The sequence below is a fragment of the Mesocricetus auratus genome, unplaced genomic scaffold (genome assembly GCF_017639785.1).
Source record: "Mesocricetus auratus isolate SY011 unplaced genomic scaffold, BCM_Maur_2.0 Super-Scaffold_100010, whole genome shotgun sequence".
Taxonomy (NCBI): domain Eukaryota; kingdom Metazoa; phylum Chordata; class Mammalia; order Rodentia; family Cricetidae; genus Mesocricetus; species Mesocricetus auratus.
The window spans coordinates 86109365-86133043 of NW_024429194.1; the positions used below are offsets into that span (position 1 = coordinate 86109365).

General features: G+C 57.9%; 1 protein-coding gene across 10 annotated transcripts in view; it reads left to right on the plus strand.

Moving 5' to 3' along the window:
- Positions 1 to 22004, plus strand: part of Elfn2 (extracellular leucine rich repeat and fibronectin type III domain containing 2) — a 51331-nt gene extending 29327 nt beyond the window's left edge. For 6 of the 10 annotated variants that reach the window (XM_040754185.1, XM_013111279.3, XM_040754186.1 and 3 more), the window contains 2 exons: positions 4067 to 8354; positions 14848 to 22004. In XM_040754185.1, the coding sequence (XP_040610119.1) occupies positions 15225 to 17687 (2463 nt within the window). In that variant the 5' untranslated portion in view covers positions 4067 to 8354; positions 14848 to 15224 and the 3' untranslated portion in view covers positions 17688 to 22004. The remainder of the gene's footprint in view (positions 1 to 4066; positions 8355 to 14847) is intronic. The other 4 variants (XM_040754187.1, XM_040754189.1, XM_040754190.1 and 1 more) reach the window with 1 other exon arrangement.
- The last annotated feature ends 1675 nt before the right edge of the window (positions 22005 to 23679 follow it).

The following is a 23679-nucleotide window of genomic DNA, read 5'->3' on the forward strand; positions in this document are numbered from 1 at the left end:
TGTGTATTCAGGGCCTGGTTTTGAACTTGCCGTACCAGATTCTCACAGGGCAGGGCTTGCATTGTAGCCACTGTCCTGGTCAGGCCACTTTGTCTTTCTGGGCTTTGTCTCATCTGAGAAGTGGTCTGGTCCAGCAGGGGTCCTGTTGACAGTGGGTGGCCTACTGAGTGGCCCCAGGGACTCCATAGTGAGCTTCTTTATGAGTTATCAGATGCATAGCTGCCTGTCACCGGGGCTATGGGTCGGGGCTGCTTGTCATGTGATCCACAGGCCTCAGAGGAGCCCATACTCAGACAGGGTAGGCAGTCATCATGGGGAGGAGCAGGTGCAGCCAGGCCCTGGTGGGGGAGGGGCTGTGACCTTTAGGATGACTTCTGGCTTCAACCCCGAGACAGCTCCTGATGGGCTCTGAGGCCCTGACAGGTGGTCCTTGGGCAGCCCAGGGGAGGGAGGGGAGGAGGGAAGGGAGGAGGGAGGGAAGTAGAGAGGGAAGAGGTGGGGGATGTTGGAGGCCTTGTGGCTGTCTACATAAGAGCTGCTTCTGGTGTGAACAGCGGGGTAGCAGGTGTGAGACCTGGTCAGGGGTCAAGATGGATTGGAGATGGAGGATGAGGAAGGAACCAAAGCCAGGCATGAGGGTGGTGATGGAGCAGAGGCCCCAGAGGTTTGGGAAGGAGCCCACGGCGACACAACTGGAGGTGAGAGCAGAGCCTCGGGGTGCATCTCAGTTTGGGTGGGGTGGGGGAGGGTAGCTGGCCCTGCTGATGTTGGTGGCCCTCAGCCTGGAGCCACCTGGGGCGTGCAGTGGAGAGAGACAGCGGGTTGCAGCCAGTGGGGTGAGGCACAGACTGAGGCAGCCTCAGGCCTCATTCAAGAGTTCTCTGGGCCCCAGACGTAATGGAGACTGATGCGCTGTCTGCTGAGGAAGCAGGGGGCTTGCAGCTCCATCGGGCGAGCGTGGATACAGGAGAGACCGCTAGGGGCCAAGCCTGAACCCGGGGCTTGTGGGTACCTGAGCTCACAGCCAGCTCTAGCCGTTCTGGGGAGATGACCTTGACCCTGCTGGCCATCTCACATCCGTCTCCCCACACCAAAACGGTGCACACTGTGCGAGGGTAGGGACAGTGACGGCTCTAACACAAGACCTGGGGCTGGGAAGAGCTCAGGAGGTGCGGGGGACTATCGTAGTTTCTGCCGTTGTTACTATTATGTGACAGACCCACTTTGGGTGGTCTGCAGGGTCACTCCATTTCTAGAGAACAAGGAATGGGTGTGTCCAAGAAAGTGACAGAGCAGGGACAAAGGGTGGAGCAGGAATACCTTGACAAAGCTGCCCAACGGAGTCTGACCTATGTCTGATTTTATCAGGTCAACATGTGGGAAGTCCAGAGAGGGCAAGGGTTTTGTTGAAGGTCACACAGCAGCTGGTGATGGCAGCAGACCTGTTGGCTTGGTGGTCTGGGTGCTGTGCCCCCTCCGTTGTGAAGAAGAGATGTGATCATTTATCAGGGGAGTTTAATAATGAATGAAGTCGAAGTGTCTCTAATGCATGCAGCAGGCCCGAGGTAATAAAGGACCCTGTATTAATTCAGAAGTTAATGAATATGCAGGTGTGTCTGAATGATTAATGGGGCTCCCGAAGGCCTTGGAGGGGAGGTGTTGAGCTGTTGCTGGTGGAAACATGAATATTGCATACATCTGTAAACTGGGAGCAGGTGGGCATGAATGAACTGGGGGACCACAGTGACCAGAGAACACAGGAGACACCCAGGCAGAGTCACAGAGTCATGGCCAAGCAATCTGACTTTCTTGTACAGTTGTCTTGAGCGGGTTAGCTAACCTTTGGGAGCCCCATGCCCTCGATGCAGGATGAGACGAGCAAACCAGTGACTGTCCCTGGATCCAGAAGACCAAGCAAGAGAACTCTTGTGGGCTGACGCAGGCTGAGGGGGCACAGCCAGTCCAAACTAGTGCAGGATTTTGTGAGGAGAGCTAGTCAGGCATCTGTGAGGCCCTGGGTTCAAACCCCAGTGAGGGGCTAAGCTAGAAAAGAGAGTTGAGACGTAGATGAGAAAAGAAAAAACTAGAAAAGATCGGATTACAGAAACCATCGAGCAGGGCGTTGGTGGAGCACACCTTTAATCCCAGCACTCGGGAGGCAGAGGCAGGCGGATCTCTGTGAGTTCGAGGCCAGCCTGGTCTACAGAGCTACAGGGAGGAACCCAAAAAAGGAAACCAGCGAAGAATGACACTTTATAGTTTGTAAACGGGCAGGAGCCTCCTCTTCCCTTTGCTTCCTGTAGCAGCTGCTTGCGGTTGAGAGGATAGCCTTGGGAATGCTGAAATGCCTGGGCTTAGAGAGGTCTGGTTACTGTCCAAGTGTTGGCAGTGAGGGGTAGCCAGTGAGAGGCAGGTTTGCACTGTCACCCTGTGACTCAGTGTACGTGAAGAAGACAGCCCAGAAGGGTTTCAGTGTCTTGGCCTAGGGGGTGGGGACTGGGATTGCCTTTGGGCTCCTCAGCTTCTCTGTCTCTGCCTGCTGTTTGAGGCCATCTGAGTTGAGATCCTTCCCCATGCATGACTCCTAGACCCCGAGGCCATCACTGCTCAGAATGTATTTATGAGTCCATGTGCACTCGTCTTAGATCCTGGAAGCAGTGGGCGCCCAGGCCTCGCACCCCTTCTCAGCCTTGCTTGTATGTTTCAGTGTTCCTGTCAGTGCGGCTGATATCCTAAGCAGGGCCTAGTGTCGAGGAGCCAGGAGGTGCATCCCTCCTCTGACCGCCTCTGTCTCTCTGGGGGCGGCTCCATCGGAATGAACCTGTGGAGCCTCTTTCATCCTTTGGATCCAGAGGTGGTGTGGAGGCCACACTGGGCACTGTTGCGCTCCGGGTTTTGCAGGGTGGTTCAGACTGTCCCCCTGGCTTCGTTCCCAATAAGACCCTGCCTCCTCCTCATGAAGCTGGGATGGACCCAGGGCAAAGGCACCCACAGCGGGGCCCACCCGGTTAGCTGTTGTCACTCCCGGCTCCTGGTGTAGAGGCTGTTGGAGAGAGGGCCTCTGGCCCCTAGGCCTCTTTCCCTACCGTTCCACACTCCTGGGCAGAGCGAGTCACACCCTGGACATCTTTGCTCTTTAGAGAGAATAGAGGGCAGGGAAGCCTCATTTTTCTTTTCTGCTTCTTGGGGCTCTGGCCTGGGCCCCAAGGGCTTCTCCCAGCCAACCCTGTTGGGATAGAACTCTGCTGACCTTGGTGGTCCCTGTCCTGGTGTAGTTTGCTGGACAGACATGGAAGCCAAGGCCCAGAAGGAAGGCAGCTCTGGGGGCAGGGCTGGGGTTGGGGCCCTGCGGGGCCCACTTAGCTGTGTATTTATAGACCCCACTGATCTATATTAACTCTGGGCCTGCTCAGGCTTTGGCAGCCTGCGATCTGAGGGCTGCTTTGAACCCTCTGGGGTATTGCTGTATCTGAGCTCGCCCCCTGGGGAGAGGCGAACCAGGTGAGCCCCCTTCTCACCTTCCCTTCTGTGCCTGGGGGTTCCTGCTGGGCACTTGGCTCGCACAGTCTTTAACTGCTTGGGCGGGATGGGGGTGGGGCTGGTATCTTTGTCTGAGGGTTGTTGTACCTTGCTTCTTCCAGCTCTGCGGGGAGACTGTCTGTACAGCCTGGGATCCAGGGCAGCCCTGCCCCTGCCCCAGGCCTCAGTCCTCACAGCTGTAGAATGGGCATGGCTCCCAGGCAGTCCACAGGCATCAGGTGCCAAGCACTCACAGCTCCTAAGCTGGAGGCCACTATGTGCATGCCTCTTGCGTCTCTTGCAGCTCTTGTCATGTGCTCGGAGGGACCAAAGTGTCACCTCTACATGGGACCTGTGAGGCCCTGGAGGCAGCATGACTTGAATTCGGACTCACCTAAGTCTGAATGTTTCCTCTCCCCAGGCCCCTCTCCAGGGCCCATGTGGTCCTTGGTGGGGGGGGAGGGGGACCGAACGCCTCCCCCAACAGCGTGGTCCAGCCCCTGGTTGCCATGGAAACAGCTCCACTAACTCTATGCTTCTCTTCCAGAGCAGAGACGACTGGCCGCCCTGAGTGCAATTCAATTCAACAGACATTTACTGAGTGCCTACTATGCGCCAGGCCTTAGGCTAGGCACTGGGGAGCACAGACAGGAAAGTGGGGGTCCCATTCTCAGATAGTTCTGGTACCAAGAGAGAAGCCTTGTGGAGGGCTGGAACAGCAGAGCCCGGGGTTCAAGGGCATCACAGGAGGGCTACTGTTTGTCTATGCCTCAGTTTCCCCCACCTGTAACATGGAAGGGCAAGGTGGGGTGAAACTTTTCCAGGACCCCATGGGCCACTCATTGCGGGTGGGGTAGAGCAGGGAGGTCATCCCTCTCCTGCAGGCTCCTCAGAGAAGGGGCAAAGTTCTGGGCCCTAGGGTGTGAGGGTGGGGGCGGAGCAGGTAGGAGCAGCTCCCGGGCTCAGGAACACCATGAACAAAGACCTGGAGGACATGGGAGGTGGGTAGGCATCCCAGAAGCTCAGAGAAGGCGAGAAGGTTTGAGAGTGTGAGCTCTGTTTGGGGGCAGTGGCAGCCATGATGGGCTGTTGAGGAGGGTGTCAGGAACACATCTTGCTTTACCTCACCCTTCTCTTCCTCCCGCCCTCGTAACTCCTTTAGAACAAGCAGCCATGTAGTTAGTGTGGCATCTGTGTAGTGCCAGGCAGGTCACTGATAGTCTTCCCTGCTGCCCCTGGAGGTGGGCACTCGTGGGCCCAGCTCACAGGGCTAGCTCACTACTGCCCCCGGAGGTGGCAGTATGATCTGATGCCAATGCACCTATGCTCCTACATCACCCCTAGTTGACGGGGTCTGCGCTCTGTGTGGCCTCCCCCATCCTGTCTATTCCATTGTCCCGAGGTATTCCCAAGAGCCATGGCAGGAAGACACCCAGAAGCCACTAGTTAGACTGTGGGCCTGGTAGCCATCTTTAGAGACCAGTGTAGGGTGGCTCCTTTCCTGCTTTACATGAGTAGCTTGAGGCTCGGGTCCAAAGTTAGACACAGCGAGGGCCAGACTGGGCTGAGATCCTGTCTCTTTAGTGGCAGCTGAAGCTCTGGGGGATGTTGAAACTGCCCCACCCTGACTGTGGAGGAGCTGCTGCGAAGCAGCCTCATCAGGTAGTACAAACGACTCAGACCTCAGACCTGGGTTCAAGTCCTGGTGTTGCCTTGCATGACTGTGTAATGGTGAGAGACATTAGCCACTCTGAGCCTCGGTTTCTTTATTTGTTTCCAGGAGGGCTTGGCTTTCCTATCCACTTAGCAGCGGTAGATATTCACCGAGTACTCACTGAGGTCTGGTGCTGGCTGTGTTGGTGGGGAGGCTCACAATTGGGCCTTCCTTGGAGAACTAAGGGGAAAAGCCAGTGGCGGTTAGGATTCTGGTAGGGATGGAGAAGGACAAAGCCCAGGGATTGTAGGGACCCACATGGGGCACTCCAACCAAGTGAGGAGGACAGGTTCCAGCTCCAGAGGACCACAGGGGCTGGGCTCTGGGTGTGCTGGAATTTTCCCAGATCAGTCAGAGCCAGGGAAGCCTCTCTATTAGGGGAAGCCATACTTGGGTTTATATTCAAGTAAGTTCTCCCTCTGCAGGGTAGAGGACAGACGTGATAGGTTGGTAAGCTTGGAGGATGCTGAAGGGGTGGAACATAGTAGGGCCAGTGGGGCTGGTGGACAGGAGTATCCTTAGGGTAGGGAGCTGGAGGGAAGCCAGACAGGCTGCGTGTGTGGAGGGGAGCGTCCTTCTAGGTGCCAGGGAGGGGACAGGAAGGGGGGCAAGTAGGTGATGGTGGTCAGCACAAAGTCATCTGTTAGGGACCATGAAGAGGGCCAAGATATGCTCTGGGGCAGGAAGTAGGCTTGAGAGGAGCAGAGAGCTGGAATGGGACCCTGGGAAGGCTTCTGAGGAATAGGGACATAGGGGGAAAGCCAGCCTTGCGGGTCCTCAGGCTGGGATGGCTGTGTTTCCCCAGAGGGAGGCATAAAGGATGTCTAGTCATGGTGGCAGGAGGGCCCTGAGGGGCAGAGAAGGCAGAAAGAACCCTAGCTTGCAGCCCTAGGAAGAGGAGGTTGCAGTAGAAGGGAAGGTGTTTGGGAATGGAGTAAAATATTTGCATGCGTAACAGGGCTGGGTGAGGAGAGGAAATTACCATACATCAGGATCTTGTTATTCAACCTAATTTTCAAAGGGGCACAGCTGTCGCGATGAGATAATCCGTTAATTATAACAGCCATTGTGCTTTGGCAATGGGAGAGAAACCGAGGCTGGGTACAGGCTGAGGCTGGGTGGGAAATGGCCTTCGAGGGCCCAGGACCTCAAAGAGGGGGCAGGGAGAGAGGCAGAGAGGGGCGCTGGGCTCTCAGAACCAGGGGGAAGAGCAGGCAGGGACCAGGTTGCAGCCTCTGCACAGCCACCATCAGCATGGAGGGGCTTAGGTCTACTTCTTGTCAGCTGGCTCTGTGCTCCTAGAGCCAGTCGCCAGAATCTTCTAGAGCAGTTAACTTTATTGAGCAGTTACTATGTGCCAGACCCTGCTCCCTCTAGCTGTTCCTATAGCCAGGGCTCTTCCTGGTTTTGTTTTGTTTTTCCCCCAGAAGAGGAAACACCCAAGAAGGTAGCTGGCAGAGACCCATGTGACCTGACTATGGCTCTGAACTTCCAGAATAGCCTGAGAGACAGGACCCACTGAGTGGGACAAGAGCGTCCATGGTTTAAGGCATGTCATCACTGCGGTCACGGGTGGCCCTCCCCCGGTGGCATTTCCGGGGCCCTGGGTGCTGACAGAGCCTCCTTGTTCTCTGGGCTGCAGCTGCAGGCCCTCTGCAGCCTCCAAGGCAGCCTTTAGTCTGGCCCCCAACCCACAGAAAACTGCCCTCAGGCCAGGAGAGGGCGTTGCACACCATCTCGGGTGCTCCCCTGCTGGTCTTTTGGACCACCTGCTTGGAGGTAGGAAGGCTACAGACAGTTGGCTCTTCCCTGGGAGGAACTCTTAGCCCAGCCTTGGCGAGGCGGAGGATGGTCTATCAGGGACCTGGGGTGCTGGGGCCTGGGAGAGGCAGGCGGGAGGCAGTGAGTCATGGGACAGGACCCTGAAGTCTTGCTGCCCAGAACCCCACACACATTTGGTCCAAACTTGGTTCAGGAGTCAGCTGTAGGCCTGATGCAACCTTAACTAGGAATTCTGCAGAGGCCAGCTGGCAGGTAGGGGGCTTATTCTGAAAATGCACCTGGAACTCCCAGTGTGACCCAGAGACTCAGGTAGCACTGTTGGAGGACAGGCAAGAAGTTGGGGGTCCTTAGAGGGGCACCAGGTATGGGAAACTCTCTGAGGACTCCCTTTAAAAGCCAAAGGGAGGCCAGGGAAGGCGGGGGCAGTTTGAAGTCCTGGAGAACGGATGGCTCCTAGCCCAGGCCCTGAAACAGACTGTTAGGACCAAAGAGCCACAACCCTAGATTTATCACTGGAGACTCCCAAACCGACAGACCCATGCTGCTAGTGTCCTAGAGTTCTGAGACCCAGAACCGCTGAGGGGCAGGGTGGAGTGGGGTGGGGATGGAGGCCAGGGTCAACTATGTGTGCGAGGAGCAACCTGCTGGTGGACCCCACGCAAGCTGGCATAGCTGCCCCACTCTTGAGCCCCTGTCTTGTTTGCCTTGTAAACTCCAGTACCCAGGGCTCAGGATGACTGTCAGGGAGGACAGTACCATGGCTACCCCGTTGTCTGTGGGTGCTACTGGGTTTCAGAAACGGAAATTCTTTAAAGACAAAAGCTCCCAAGCTTTCCACATTGCCAGCTAGCTAAAAACAAAATTTAATTACTGTCCAGATGAAGCAGGGTCCCTTGGCATTGCATGAGTCAGAACCTGGGGCTGAGGAGGAGAAAGCCACTGCATAGCGGTTGGAGGCCGAGTCCCTCTGTAGAGTGGCGATCAGAGGCTGCTTCCAAGCCCGAGTGATGCCTTTTCTGCCCATGTATTCCCGGCAGGCCAGGCTGCTCCAGGGGGCTGCATGCTCTGAGCTGGGGCCTCCGTTTCTACCCAGAGGTCCCCTGACACACTGCCTTGCCTTGGGACGACTCTGAGGATATTGGAAGGCAGGAAAATGCCCACCCTTGGGACCCTGGAGGAGGAGCAGGCTGTAAGGCAGAACCAAGAGGGTGAGCCTAGCTGGTGCCTGGTACATAGTAGGTATTCCATAAATGTTTATTGAATGAATGAATGGAGGCCATGCAGGCAGAGGCAGCGTGCGCGCGCAGGCACTGTGCGAGAGCGGGTCCAGTGGAGACCGGTGAGTAGTGCCCAGGGGCTGCCGCTGAGTCAGCTGGGGGAGGAGAGGCCAGGCAGGAGAGGGCAGGGCCAGCGTGGGCGGAGAGGCCAGGTGGGGACGGGCAGAGCAATAGGGGGAAGAGACCAGGTGGGCAGAGAGGAGAGGTCGGGTAGAGAAAGGGCAGCATCAGATCGGGGGAGGAGAGGCTAGGAGGGGAGAGGGTAGCACTCGGTGGGGCAGAGTCAGCACTAGAGGTGGGGACCAGGGGAGGAGAGATCCTGTGAGGAGGGGGAGAAGCAAGCGGTTCCCTGAGTAGGGGGGCTTCTGCAAGAGTCAGGATTGCTAGGATGGACTTCCCTTCAGAGCCTGCTTGAGGTGGACGCCCTCAGGCCTCCATGCCCTGTGCCTTAGGTTGGTTGGGACTGGGGTGGGCAGGAGCTGGGACAGGCCAGGTATTGCAGAACTGCTTACAAACCAGGGCTGGGCCTCCCTGGCAGGCTTGGAGCAGCAGCCAAGCCCAAGGCCTTGACTTCCTGTGTGGATGCAGTTGTGGTTAGTGCTGGGTGCCTTGGTGACAGTGAGGTTGAGGACCTACGAGCTGGGAAGGTGGCACAGTGGGCAGAGCCCAAGAGACCGTGCACACTGCTGTTCTCCGAACCCAGGAGGAACTGAGGCCCAGAGACAGAAGGCCCTGGATTTCAGGGCTTTTGCTAGGAACCAACCCCAGGCCTCATTTCCCCAGAGCTGTTTCTCCCGCGCCAAGGCTCTGCCTATGGCAGGCCCTTCTGGGCTGTATGTCTCTGGCCAAGAGTCTGAGGCACCATATGTGTGGGGGTCTTTTTAGGCTCTGGGAGCCCACCATAGCTCAGAGATGGCAAGCCGTGTCTACCGCAGCAGGACAGGTACAAGAGGAGCCCCTGAAAGGTGTTGGAGGTGTGGTGATGGGAGGGACGGTGTTTCTCTCACCCGGGCCTGCTCTCTCTTCCCCGTGACATGGCACAGCCATGACTGCCCCCAGCACGGGGTCACACAGAGTGGGTGCCCAGGCAGAGGGCAGAGGCCAGCTCCCTGGGGACACAGAGCAGCTGGCATGAGGGCTAGATTAATGAGACGTGATTGAATGGGGTGGATGAAACCCAGCACCTCCGGTGAGGCAGAGACGGAGCGGCCCCCAGCTGTCCCGGGCGTTCTGCGGGTGTCTGCGGGTGTCTGCGGGTGTCGGGCAGTGTGCACAGGGACGTCGAGGGCAAGGTGACAACACTGACACACGCCCCTGCTGCGCTGGCAGACGTAAGAAGCCAAGCACCATGGGAGTGTGGCTCCGACGGCACCCATCTTGACGCTGGCTTCCGTGTAGCTCCAGGATGACCCTGGAGTGCCTGAACCTGGGGCGGGAAGGAGCTGACAGCATGGTTCAGGGAGAGATGGAGAGGACACAGTGGCCGGCCCCTGCTGAGAGGCGTGGGAAGCAGTACCCGCAGAGACCCTAGCAAGCACTCAGGCTGTCTTAGATTCCTGGCTGTGTGACCTTGGGCAGAGTGCTATGCCTCTCTGAGCCTCTGAAATGATAAGCGTAAGGAGCTGTGAGGCTGGGAGGCTCAGGGCATTTCCTGACACATCATGAGCCCCTACTGGTGTTGAGTCCTGACCTCTGACCCTGAGGTCAGGGGTCCTAGCCCCTCTTCCTCTGCCGTCCCCCATCTCTCCTGCGCACGGCAGCACCTGGTGTGTCTGAGCCTGCAGCAAGCATGGGGTCACACCAGAGAACAAGATAGAGCCCCACTGTGGTGAGCTGTGTGGCGGACTGAGGGAGTGTGGGTGTCAGCGAGAGTCAGATGTTATGATTGAGCACAGTGAGGGGGAAAAGCTACATTGGGCAACAAGGGGGGTTCTCTCGGCTTTGGGGGCAAAATGGGTGAGGATGAGGAAAAGTTTAGGAGAGTCCTAAGCTGAGGCCGTGGGCTGTGGGTGTGCTGAGTAAGTGTGTGTGAGCCAGAGTCATGTGCAAAGGTCCTGGGGTTGAGGGCCGTGACTTTTTGACAGACTGATTAAGTTAGCTGGGGATTGGAGACAGCTCCTTCTGGTTGAGGACAGGAAACTCACGAGATGGTCAGTGTGTGTGTGTGTGCCCCACTGCCATGAGTCCAGCCCTCCAGTCTCGTCATTTGTTAACTGAGGTCAGAGAGGGTGGTGAGCATGCCTGTGTCACACAGCTCTGTGTTTGAGCACAGAATGTCTTATTTCCAGTGCCTGCACTTTTATCTCCCTCCCTTGGGGCAGGCACATCACCCTTGAAACCCAGGTAACTTGTCAACTTACCAGGTAGTCCAGTGATGGTGACACAATGTCCCACTTCGTAGTGGAGGAGCAGAGACCCAGGGCAGTTTGCCCTAGAAGACCCTGGAAGATGAAGGCAGCAGCAAGCCCTAGTGTCCAGTCCTGAGGCCCGAGCCTTGGCCACAGAAGGTAGCCAGCTTTGTCCCTGGAGGTGGATGGATGGATGGATGGATGGATGGTGGCCCGGTGGCCCAGTGATAGCTTCTAGAAATGGTGACATTACTGTGAGGACTGAGACTCTGGGCCCGAGGCATCCTGTCTTCCTAATCCGGGGTAATGTCATGGACACGCATGGTTGTGATGGTGTCGGGGGACACTTGGCCAGCCTGGTCCGAGAGGAGTCATCTGCCAGCTCTGCCAGGGCTAAGCCGCTGCAAGCAGCGTTTCCCTTGATTTTCTCATTTCTCATGGGTGGCCAGGACACCAGCCACGTGTTTCTAGACCCTGTCCCTGTCTCTTGAGCTGAGCAGAGTCACCATGGGGATGGAAGCCTGGGTCAGCATAGCCGAGACGACTCTGCTCTGTACCGGAAGCCCTGGCACTAGCCATCTTGTCACATAAGAGGGGAAACTGAGGCTCGGAGGAGGCCTGAGGCTCACCGAACACTGAGCAGTGGCCATTCTCATCCAGACCACCGCAGGCTGATGGCATGATAGAAGCCACACCAACCACACTGCTCGGCCTGGGATCCCCCCGTGGGAACCCACTATTGCCCCAGCCATGCCTGTGAGGGGCATCCATTCAGTTTCATGTGTGGGGGACTAGGGTTCGGGCCAGTGCCTGCCCTGCAGGGAGGGAGCACTTGCCAAGAGCAGAGGATCCCACTGGGGGCTTGGGCTTTACATCCTGGGTCCTGAGATGGACCTGCCCCAGGTCTGCTCAGGGCCTGGACTGTGTCCCCTCTTTTGTCCTGGCCCCAGTTTCCCTCATAGGAAGACTGGAGTCCACCTGAGCCTGGGTTCATCTTTTCATTTTGGAGATGCCAGGATTCTGAGTCCATGAAGGGCAAGGACTCAACCCCAGCTGAGTCAACCTGGCCACTGAAGCTAAGCCTGAAGAAGACTGCCCACATGGCCCACTCCCTCTCTCCAGCTCTGACCTACCCCCCCTCTGCTCCCCGGTGGCCTGAGCCCGCTGGTGCTGCTGGCTCTTCTCCCTCCTTCCTGTTCAAGGATCCACGGGAAGGACCATCACACAGCCTGTAGCCTGCTAGGCTGCTGCTTGCCAATGCGGCACAGATCTGGGATGTGTCCCCTGCCCCTGCTGCCTTGCCTGGGTTGCTGCATGGCTCCCCGGCTGCCCGGGGGCTCTGGGCAGCTGCTGTCATGCTTCCGTCCCCCCTGACATGCTCTAGGATGTGTTTCGGGGCCTTGACTGTGTCCGGTCTCACGTGTCTCCTTGAGCCCTGGGGGTGGGCAGCAGGTGACTGTGCCACACTGTGGTACCCAAGCCCATCCCCTCCCTCGCTGTGGTGAGTCCTCTGGAGGAGGTGCTCTCCACTTGTCTCTCTGCTCACCGTCTTCCAGGTGTGCTCTGTGCTCTTGAGGAGCACCCTCATGGGAACAGGGGAGGATGGTTTTGTCTCTTTGACCCCCGAGACCCTCACACCCACCCCCTGCACACCTGCACCTTGATTGGGCAAACAGCTGGGCGGGGGACCAAGTGCTACTGTCAGCATCTTTGTGGCCTTGTCCTCTTCCCTGCCAGTGCTAGGTCTCACGGGTGGTGGGCAGATAGCCCAGCATGAGGACAGGGCAACTGATGCATTCGGGACTTGGTGACAGCCCCTCCTCCCCACTATACGTCACGGTGCGAGTAGGAGCTGGCCCTCAGCCCAAGCCGTCCTGGGGAGCGGAGGAGTAGGACAGGGCCACCCCTTGGGCTTGGGGGACCTATGGGGACCTCTGTCTACCCTGGACCGTCAGGGCAGGGCAGGTCCAGGTGGGACTAGTACCTCTCCAAACAAGGGTCCCCTCCCCCAGCTCCCTCCTGTCCCCTGCCCATCTTCCCCAGCTCCATTGAGTCTGGTCTTAGCTAAGGTGATATTAGTTTAGCTTGGATCTGAGCCGGGGTGGGGGTGGGGATGACGACTCTGTGTGACTGCCTTTGTATGCACGCACACACGAGTATGAGAAACACACATGTGCTTAAGTGGCATAGAGGGGGTGGGCAATTGCCTTCCTCTCCAAGGCCCCAGACATGCATGCCTGCCACCCCTCTGCACACCAGCATGGGTCCCTTTGGCTGATCATAGCTGCACATGTCCTGTGCACACACACAGTCATGCTTACTATGTGGCAGCCTGCAAGCTGTCTCAGTGCGCCCATCCTCGCCCTTGTGTCTGTGCGCTGAGACAGTCGCATACCTGTGTGTGCACCTGCATGCCAGCGTGGTCCCCAGACCACGGAGGGTCTACATGCGCTACAGACTGGGGACTCTTGGACAGGCTGGTTCCTACTTCTCAAGACACCAAGTGGAAGGACTTTACCCCTCTGGGATAATCTGTCTGCCAGTGGGAGGGGGAGGGGAAACTGAGGCCATGCATGTGTCACAGGACCCAAACTTTCCAGCCGTGACAGCTTTGTGTGGTACAGGTGAAGACGGTTGAGCTGTCAGCTGCCCAGGCAGCCTTGTGACACGCACACTGGCCCCGCAGCGGGGAGAATGGTGTGTCAGGCTGGCCTTCGACCCAGGCTGCACACGGTCTCCTGTACCTCAGCATTCACCACCAGAGCTTCCTCTCCGTGTTCCTTTCCGCCCCCTGCCTCCCTCCCTCTTCTCCTCTGCTGCTTGAAGCTTTCAATTGGCTTCACTTTAACACAAAGTCTAGACATTTTCTTTCCAAGTGCTCTTTCCTGGAGTCTCCCCGTGGGAGGGGCGGAGGTGGAGGTGGCGCTGTGGACACTGGTCCGGCTTTTTTTTTTGTACAAACTTGAATTTCTTTGACCATCTTGTGTCCTTGTTGGGACACAACTGTCGAGGGTCCTTGTAGTCTCTGGAGTCTGGAGCACAGGGTATGAGCTGCAGCCAGGTCTGGTGGTGGGCAGCTTGCAGGGGACCCCAGGGCAAACTTTGGGACTCTCGTTCTTCCTGGGAAAGTGAAGGATGTATCTGATGGGCTGTGGGCTGTGACCCCTGCTGCTGTCCCGTCCTCTGTCTCAGGGTGAGCAGCCAAGTCATCTTGCTGCTTCCCGTTAAATGGTCCAGGACAGGGTTGGGTTCCCCCACACTGTACGGAGGTGCAGTAGCTAAGAGGCGGCATGATTTAACCAGCTAATCAGGCTCTGCGGGCAGGGACTCCTGACTGCTGACATCGTGGGGACTCGTGTCTCGGGAGCCTTGGTCCTGGCCCAGGCTTTGCTGTGTTACTTGGGGGGAAAAAAGCCCTGTCTGGGCCTCTGGTTCTGGAAGGGGATATAAGGATCCAACCATGTTTGTCCCAAGTCCTGAGCCCCCTTTGGGATCAGCGTGCCCTCCTTGGGAGAACTCTATGGGGAATGTGTTTAGAGTCCCTAACTCTCGGCCCTTCTCCTTCAGCCTAGTTATGCCCATAGGACCAGCCTCCTTCTGCCGAGACCTCGGCCCTTGCACCCCACCACAAGGGAGGCCCACCGCCAGCATGTTCTGCTCCCCTCCCCCCATGGAAGCTGAGACAAGGGAATTATTTTTGGAACAAGAGCAGTTACACAACAAATGAATTATTTATCTTTGGGCATGGAGAATGAGGCATTTTGCTGGGCTTCTTAATTCTCATCCGGATTTGGGGGTGCCCACTTGGACGTGTGGACGTGTCTGTCATGAACACAGGGCTGGGGGTGTGTCTCCCTCCCATATGCATCCCGTGGCGCTTTGGTTTCGTAGGCTTTGTGCAGGCCAGCAGTTGCATGTGGGCACACTGCTGGCTGTGCCCTAGAGGGTGCCCATGTACAGTGTCCACCTGTTCCCCTCAGTTCCCCCCCCCCCGCTGGAGCTCTCCCTGAGTCTCTCTTCCCCGCCTTGCCACCCCCAGCCCTGCCTTGCTTTAAGAAGCAGGGGCCCTGGGGTACTCGCTGGCGCAGAGTCCCTTGTTCTAAAGGGTATATATAAGAGAGGGGTGGGGGCCTGCTGCACTGGATCTGACGGGGTGAGCCTGGACCCTCACAGTGATCTGTCACTCTCTCTTGATGCCACCTTGCAGGAACTAGGTGACAGATGGGCTTCCTTCCTGTCCCCACCTCGCTCGCCAGTCCTCAGTGTTGTGCTCCCGGCTCCTGGGGGAACTGCCTGAAGTTCTGAGCACAGAACCCAAGGGGGAGGAGGAGGAAGAGCAAGAAGAAGCCAAGCCTGGGAACCTGGGTTTCCAGCAGGAGCCTGGTGCCTGCTTGGAGCCCTTCAGAGCAGCAGGTGCCGGCGGCTGTGCTCATCCTGCCCAGGGCCCTCGCGCTGGAGGTCACCCCCAAGATGGTGGCGGCTCCGGGGAGGACTGTCCCACCAGCCCCGTCCTCTGGCTGCTAGGTCCCTCTGTTGTCTGGCCCTCGCCCCAGCTGGGTCTACAAGGGGCCGAAGCCCGGGACCATGCTGCGCCTGGGGCTGTGTGCGGCAGCGCTGCTGTGCGTGTGCCAGCCGGGGGCTGTGCGCGCTGACTGCTGGCTCATCGAGGGGGACAAGGGCTACGTGTGGCTGGCCATCTGCAGTCAGAACCAGCCGCCATACGAGACCATCCCCCAGCACATCAACAGCACTGTGCATGACCTGCGGCTCAACGAGAACAAGCTCAAGGCTGTCCTGTACTCCTCGCTCAATCGCTTCGGGAACCTCACGGACCTCAACCTCACCAAGAACGAGATCTCCTACATCGAGGACGGTGCCTTTCTGGGCCAGACGAGCCTGCAGGTCCTTCAGCTGGGCTACAACCGGCTCAGCAACCTGACTGAGGGCATGCTGCGTGGCATGAGCCGCCTGCAGTTCCTCTTCGTCCAGCACAACCTCATCGAGGTGGTGACGCCCACCGCCTTCTCAGAGTGCCCTAGCCTCATCAGCATCGACCTGTCCTCCAACCGCCTCAGCCGGCTTGACGGCGCCACCTTTGCCAGCCTCGCCAGCCTGATGGTGTGTGAGCTGGCCGGCAACCCCTTCAACTGTGAGTGTGACCTCTTCGGCTTCCTAGCCTGGCTCGTGGTCTTCAACAACGTCACCAAGAACTATGACCGCCTGCAGTGTGAGTCGCCGAGGGAGTTCGCTGGCTACCCATTGCTCGTGCCCCGGCCTTACCATAGCCTCAATGCCATAACGGTCCTGCAGGCCAAGTGCCGCAATGGCTCCATGCTTGCCCGGCCTGTGAGTCACCCCACGCCCTACTCCACGGATTCCCAGAGGGAACCCGATGAGAATTCAGGCTTCAACCCCGATGAGATCCTCTCGGTGGAGCCGCCGGCCTCGTCTACCACGGATGCGTCTGCGGGCCCGGCCATCAAGCTGCACCAAGTCACCTTCACCTCGGCCACCCTGGTTGTCATCATCCCGCACCCTTACAGCAAGATGTACGTGCTGGTCCAGTACAACAACAGCTACTTTTCCGATGTCATGACCCTCAAGAACAAGAAAGAGATCGTGACGCTGGACAAGCTGCGGGCGCACACCGAGTACACCTTCTGTGTCACCTCACTGCGCAACAGCCGCCGCTTCAACCACACCTGCCTGACCTTCACCACTCGGGACCCTGTGCCGGGGGACCTGGCCCCCAGCACCTCCACCACCACGCACTACATCATGACCATCCTGGGCTGCCTGTTTGGCATGGTCATTGTGCTGGGGGCTGTCTACTACTGCCTGCGCAAGCGGCGCATGCAAGAGGAGAAGCAGAAGTCTGTCAATGTCAAGAAGACCATCTTGGAGATGCGCTATGGCGCTGATGTGGATGCCGGCTCTATTGTGCACGCTGCCCAGAAGCTGGGCGAGCCGCCTGTGCTGCCTGTGGCCCGCATGTCCTCTATCCCCTCCATAATCGGGGAGAAGCTGCCCACCTCCAAGGGGATAGAGGCGGGGCTAGACACGCCCAAGGCGGCTACCAAAGGCAACTATATCGAGGTGCGCACGGGTGCTGCAGGGGAGGGCGTGGCCCGGCCCGAGGATGATCTCCCAGACATCGAAAACGGCCAGGGCTCGGCCGCTGAGATCTCTACCATTGCCAAGGAGGTGGACAAGGTGAACCAGATCATTAACAACTGTATCGATGCTCTCAAACTGGACTCGGCCTCCTTCCTAGGGGGCGGCAGTGGCGGCGGGGACTCTGATATGGCCTTCGAGTGCCAGTCCCTCCCTGCGGCTACTGCTGCCTCCTCGGCTGCCACCCCGGGGGCTCTAGAGCGGCCCAGCTTCCTGTCACCCCCCTACAAGGAGAGCTCCCACCACCCGCTGCAGCGCCAGCTGAGCGCCGACGCCGCAGTGACCCGCAAGACCTGCAGCGTGTCGTCCAGCGGCTCCATCAAGAGCGCCAAGGTTTTCAGCCTGGACGTGCCGGACCACCCGGCCACCGCCGGGCTGGCCAAGAGCGACTCCAAGTACATAGAGAAAGGCAGCCCCCTCAACAGCCCGCTGGACCGGCTTCCACTGGTGCCCACGGGCAGCAGCGGTAGCAGTGGCGGGGGTGGTGGCGTCCACCACCTGGAGGTGAAGCCGGCCTACCACTGCAGCGAGCACCGACACAGCTTCCCTGCCCTCTACTATGAGGAGGGCTCCGACAGCTTGAGCCAGCGAGTGTCCTTCCTCAAGCCACTGACCCGTTCCAAGCGTGACTCCACCTATTCTCAGCTCTCCCCCAGACATTACTACTCAGGGTATTCCTCCAGCCCTGAGTACTCGTCCGAGAGCACACATAAGATCTGGGAGCGTTTCCGGCCCTACAAGAAGCACCACCGCGAGGAGGTGTACATGGCTGCTGGCCATGCCCTGCGCAAGAAGGTCCAGTTTGCCAAGGATGAGGACCTGCATGACATCCTTGATTACTGGAAGGGGGTCTCAGCCCAGCAGAAGCTGTGACCCTCTCCTCCCCCACCGGTGAGGTGAGGGGGAGGGCAGGGGCACTCGGGGTACGGGCCCCGCCAGGGTGGCCGGGAGGCAGGGGACAGGCCAAGGGGTCTGGGCCAAGGGGGCCCGGGCCTAGGAGTGGACGTACACGCACACCCGCACACACGCACCCACACACACACTTGACCACCACCTGACTGTGAAGCAACCAACACCCAACAATAACGGACAGGAAAACAAACATTTTCCTTAAAGTTTACAACCTGCTACCGAAACCAGTTGTCTCTACTGTGCTGCCCAAAGGGACTCACTGGGCTGGGGAAGAGGCCAGAGAGGGTCTGGGGCCTGGGCTTAGGCGGGTTTGGTGGAAAAAGAATGTGGGGTAGAAGCAAACCATAGCCCTTGTTCAGGGAGGGTGTCCTCCACGCTGGGGGACATTTCCCTTGGAGAGCTGGCAACATGTGGACCCTGGGCATCCTCTCCTCCCACTTTGGATGGCCCAGAGAGAGGAGAAGAAGGCCCTGGGGTCTCACCCAACACGTTACGGCTTCCTGGCCCAGTATTGGTCCCACCTCCAGCTGCTCTTTGGACCGTGTCCCTCCACCCACTACCCCTTCCAAAGCTGTGGGCTCAGGGGTTTGGGACCGAGGCTGGCAGGTGCTCTTCTCTAGAAAGTCCGTAGGTACCCACGAGGTGAAAGTCTATGGTCCCTAGCCCTGGGTGGTCAGGAGCGAGGCGTGTCCTTCGGACCAGAGAGAGGCAGAGGCAAAAGGTGCCACCAACCCGCTTCAAGTGTCTTCCAAGTAGTCCCGGAGCTGCCTGGGGGTGGGATGGTGGGTATACCTGCTCCCCACTGGTGTCTCAGGTGCAGGCCCCCATGCCACAGCCCCTAGTTCCTCTGGGCCTCTGGGGTCCCTACCCACTGCGGAGAGGCAACAGAGAACGGTGAGGCCTGGGGCCAGTGAGGGGCTACGGAATGCGGGAGTCCTCCCTGCAGCCCGCACCCACGCCTGCTTGGCCCCTGCTGTGGGCAGCATTTTGGCCTGCCCAGGAGGGCATCTGTCCCACCCCACCCTGTCTCATGCCCTGGCTAGAGGGGCTCCCATGTTTCCATGGAAATGGCCACAGTCCTCCTCCCGACCCACTCCCGACACCAATCAAAGCACAAACAGTGAGGTGCCCCCTACTGCCCTGGTCAGGGAGCAGCCCAGGTTCCTGGCCCCTCCCCTTCCCTAGCTAGTCTGTTGCCATGGCAACCCAGTGCCTGGCAGTTGGTGCCCAGAACGACCAACTGACCAACCGTTGGGCTGTGGGGCTCTCTCAGTGTGGGTGGCAGCAGAGGACGGTATAGGAGGCCCGGCCAGGCGGCAGCGCTCTCAAGAGCCGGGAGTTTCCAGGGCCAGGCTCCGGAGGCTGTTCTGGAGTCCTGAGACTAGGCTGAGGCAGTGTCTCTGCCTGTGGGACATGGGGTCAGCTGCACTAGTCAGCTGTGCCCTTTGGGTTGCCGCTGAAATAGGTATGGGCCTTCTCAGCTCTACCCCAACCCTTCCAGAGACCCCTCGCTCCTGAGGTGGGGGAATGTGACTGTGGAGTAAGGGGGCTTGAGGGTGGCATCTCACTTGACCTGTGAGAGCTCTGCCCAGGAAAGCTAGGGCTATCCTTGGGGGTTGGGATACAGGGAAGGACTGGGGTGGGGAGACTTGACTGAACACATCAACTTTGCAGTGGGCCAAGCCCAGGGCTCACTCAGGGGTGACATTTGCAAAAAATAATAATAATAATAAAACAAAGACTGTTCTCCGGGGGAGAGGAGGGGACTGGCCAGCCTGGATGTGAAGAGCAGAGTTTCCCCTGCCACAATCCTGCCCTCACCCCACCCGCCACCCACCACCCGAGAACAGCAGGCAGGCTTAGAGGCCGGGGGTGTAAGCAAGCAGACCCCTGTTATCTTTGCATGACGATTTTACTGTATTTTTCTGAGCAAACAAACATCTGTCGTGTATGTGCCAGTTCGTCCAGACTCCCCTCCCCACCCCCACTCCCCTCCATGTGATCCGAGCAGCTCTTGAAACCCAGGGAGGACCAGCTCTGCAGAAGACCCAAAACAGGTGCCACCAACATAGCCCAGCCTGTCCATCCTCCTCCCGTCTTCCTGGGCATTGGGCCCACAAGTGCTGCCCGCTCTCCTCTATCTCCACCTTCAATCCAGCCTCTGTCCCATTCCGTCCCTGCTGGTCCTTTCCCCTCCTCTCCACCATGGAAGGCTGTCTCGAGGCCGTGCTCTTGCGGAAGGGTCTATGGGAGGACCTTTGTCAACCTGTTCCCGTTTGGAGATGAAGCTGGGGTCCTTTGCAGAGAGATGCCTTGTGTGGCAGCTCAGCCAGCCACACAGGATGGGGAGGGCTGTCAGCCATACTGAGAACAGGAGGTCAAGAGCTTGGAGCTTCATGGAGAGGTTTGGGGCTCTGCAGGAGGGGAGTGGGCCTTGTCATGCCCGGGGGTGGGGGGAATCCCTACAGTGGACCATTATTCCTGGCTGAAGATAACTTATAAAACCTCAGATGCCACTCAGAGGATCCATTTCAACAGTGGGGCCCATGCCACAGGGATCTTTGAGAAGAGCAAGGGCCCAAGCATAGGCACTTCCACTGGCCTGGTCCTCCAGCTGCCCTGGTCAGTCCTCTGGCACATCCTGTGCACTATCTAGGATGGCTTGTGCCTGGGCAGAAGTAAAACAGTCACAAGACAAATGTATACTTACTCCCTAGGTCCAAGTGAAGCCCCCGGCTTTGTAAAAGCCATGAGGTCTGGGCTGAGGCTCGAAGGCAGGCCATGATTAGGGGCACAGGGAGAGGAGGAACCCAGGGGTTTCATGGAGCAGTCATCTGGGGGACATGTGGGTTGGAAGTCACAACTGGACTTCCCTGACCTCATAGAGAACAACCCGAGAAGCCATCTTTGTTGGACCATGTGGCCTTCTAGAAATAAAAACAACTTAGTCTTAGCTAAGTCCTAGGAAAGGGTCCTTCTGTCACCAGTGGCCCTATGACTCTGCTCCTTCTTGAGCACAGAGCAGGACACTCTGGGGCAGCCCGTGCAGGGCCTGGGGGACTGTTCGAGAGAGGTGGCTAGGGAAAGCCCTGGCCACCTTAGGAAGACTTGGGCAGCACAGAGCAGCCAGACAGAGATGGCAGTGACATCTGGGGCTGGCCCATGACCCTCCATGTTCCTGATTAGAAGTCACCTGTGCCCACAATCCAGAAAATGTAAGGTGTTGAAGTGGGCAGAAGAACAGGGGGAGGGAAACTTCTAGACAGGCCCAGAGGGGACAGACGGGGACAGAAGCAGCGACCCTCCCAACCTCCCCGTTAATGAGGGAATGAGACCGCAGGGTAGAAGATGCAGGTCGCTGCAGAGAATGGAGGGATGGGGTCGGGGGTCGGGAGCAAGTGGGCTCTGGTCTCTCCAAGGAGATGCCAGGCAACAGACAAAGAGAGCCAATGCTTTGAAAATGAGCTGGAGGGAGAGGTGTTAGACCTGCTGGCTGTCTCCAAGCTTCTTCTCTGGCCATCCTATCACTCTGTCCTAGCAAGTCCTAACATGGCTGGGGGCCTTTTCTCTAGGGTGTGGCTGGGTTGGAAAGGGTGTAGGAGGTTATGGGGTGTCTAACTGCCTGTAGGGTGACCTCACCTCCTTGATGTTTGTCCATCTTGACAAGGCTTGCTCTCTGGGATCCACCCCACCCCCAGCCCTAGGAGAGGGTACCTCCCAGTCCCCCGGTCACATGGCTGACACCTTCCATGACCTACATCCACCTCTAAGAACTAATTTCTCCCGCTACTTGCCTCAGAGCCCCCTAGATGCCAGCTGCCCCCTGCTGGGCAGCCGGGAGACTAGAGGTTCCCACAAGGAGTGTCCTCTTTTTTCTCCCTCTTCTGCCAGGCAGACACAGGGCTGTGGTGGAGGTCTAGGCAATGATGGCCACCTCTCCTCCCCGCTTCCTGCCCCCACCCTCCTCAGGAGCTGCCAGCCCCCAGGGGCACGGCAGCCTGGCACCTGGTTTGAGGCCTGCGGAGCTGGGCACAGGGCCCTGGACTCTGAACCTGTGGCCCTTGCTGTGTACGGAACTTGCCTCCCCCTGGGGGCCTTGGACCCTCTCCTTCTCTTCTTTTAGGGGGTAACTTCATTTATTTCTCTTCCTTCCATTTGCCTCTTCCACGAATTTTCCTGTTTTAAACCGAATGGCACGAAATCGTTTTCCTCACCTTGGAGATTCCTGTATGGAGAGAATCAATTTCTATATTTGCAATAAATTTCTTATTTAAAACAGCAGGGTGGAGGTTTGCATCGAGTGCATCTCCAGCGTCTGAAGTTCCTGGTGTCCCTTCTCACGCCTTTTCCTGGCTAACGGGGCTGAGTGGGTAGTGTCATCATGGAGTGCCTACCGGGAAATGTTGGGGTTCCCTTCATTCCCACCACCCCACCCCGTCACAAGACCTTGCAAGTCACTCAGCACGGGGACCTGGTGACCTGGTACTGTGGTGCTGGCCTCTCGTGCACACCCCTGGGGAGGCACACGGGCAGCAGAAGGAGAATTGCCCTAGACTGTGATCCCGGGAGCCCCGTTTGCTCCAGGCTATTTCCCCACTCCTGCCTAGGTGGGGGACCCCTAGGCTGCCTCTGAGTCTGGACCGGGTGCCTGTCCCTGGACCCTGATCACTCCTTTTCCACGATCTTTTCCTAATAGCTGTGGACCATCCCTGCCTTGAAGAACCAAGACTTCCCATGGGTTCCTGTGGCCAGACAGAGTATGGGTTGGTTACCTACCATGCCAGGTGCGGCTTCAGGCTTAACTGCCAAACCTTTGGGGCCGGAGTAACCACTGCTCCGCCCCTCCCTCCCAGAGCCACTTCTCTTCCCTCAGGCTCGATTTCCTCCAGCTGCTTCACACTCCCCCTGTCAGAAGTGTGCCCGCCCCACTTGGAGGACTCCCAGGACTGACGTAGTCCCCTGGAGGGATGGCACGCTAGGGATGTGACTCAGTTGGTAGAGGGTTTGCTTAGCACACACGAAGCCCCGGAGGCCATCCCTAGCACCACCGTGACAGCAATGCCTGCAACCCCAGCACTCTACAGGTGGAGGCCTTGGCTGTGTGGGAAGTTCCAGGTCAGCCTGGGGTAGATGAGATCTTGTTTCAGAAAAAAACGAAGAAAAAGGTTTTAGTATAAATATAAGCATGGGCAGTGAGGGAGAGACAGTTCAGAAAAGGACAGTACACACATTCTGGGCTTCGGACGAGAGCCCCACTCAGACTTAATAATAACCATGAACGCTGTTTAGGTGAGCTCTGCAGTTACGTTGTTCAAGGGGTTTCTAAGGACCTTTCTTCTCTTGGTAAATGAGGTCCTCCGGTGGTTTCTGAGGACACTGTATAGGATAGCAGGCTGACATGGTGAAGCCACAGGTCACAAGGGTCAAAGGAACCCTTGCCATGCTCGTTACAAGAAAGCTGAGACTCAGGCCCGTGATGCTGCTGTGTGAGTCTGAAGCCATCCACAGAGTGGGGGCAGGAGAGGGAGACTTTAGTCCTTAAGCATGGCTTGTTGCTGTTTTAGTGTCCATTTGTGTATGGGTGTTTGCCTGCATATATGTCTGTGCACCACGTGCCTGCCTGTCGTAGTGTTTTTATTTGCGTATTTGTAAGTGATATGGGTGATCTTCACGGTGAATTTTATTGTGTCAAATTCCTCTGTCCGCTAGAGGGGGGTGACCGGCTCCTTTCTCTTTTGAGTATCCATCTCCCCTTACTCTCCCGCCTCAGGGCGTCCACTGGTCCACATCCTCCTGCAACCTCCCGCAGCCCAGGGAAGCTGCCGTCCTTAGGCAGTTATGGTAGATCTTGGTCTGACCATCTCTGCTTCCTGGCCCTAGAGTTGCTGGGGTTCTACCAAAGTCCATAGTCCTGGGGACTCCCCCTGGGTCTGGGCCTTTCTCCAGCTTCAAG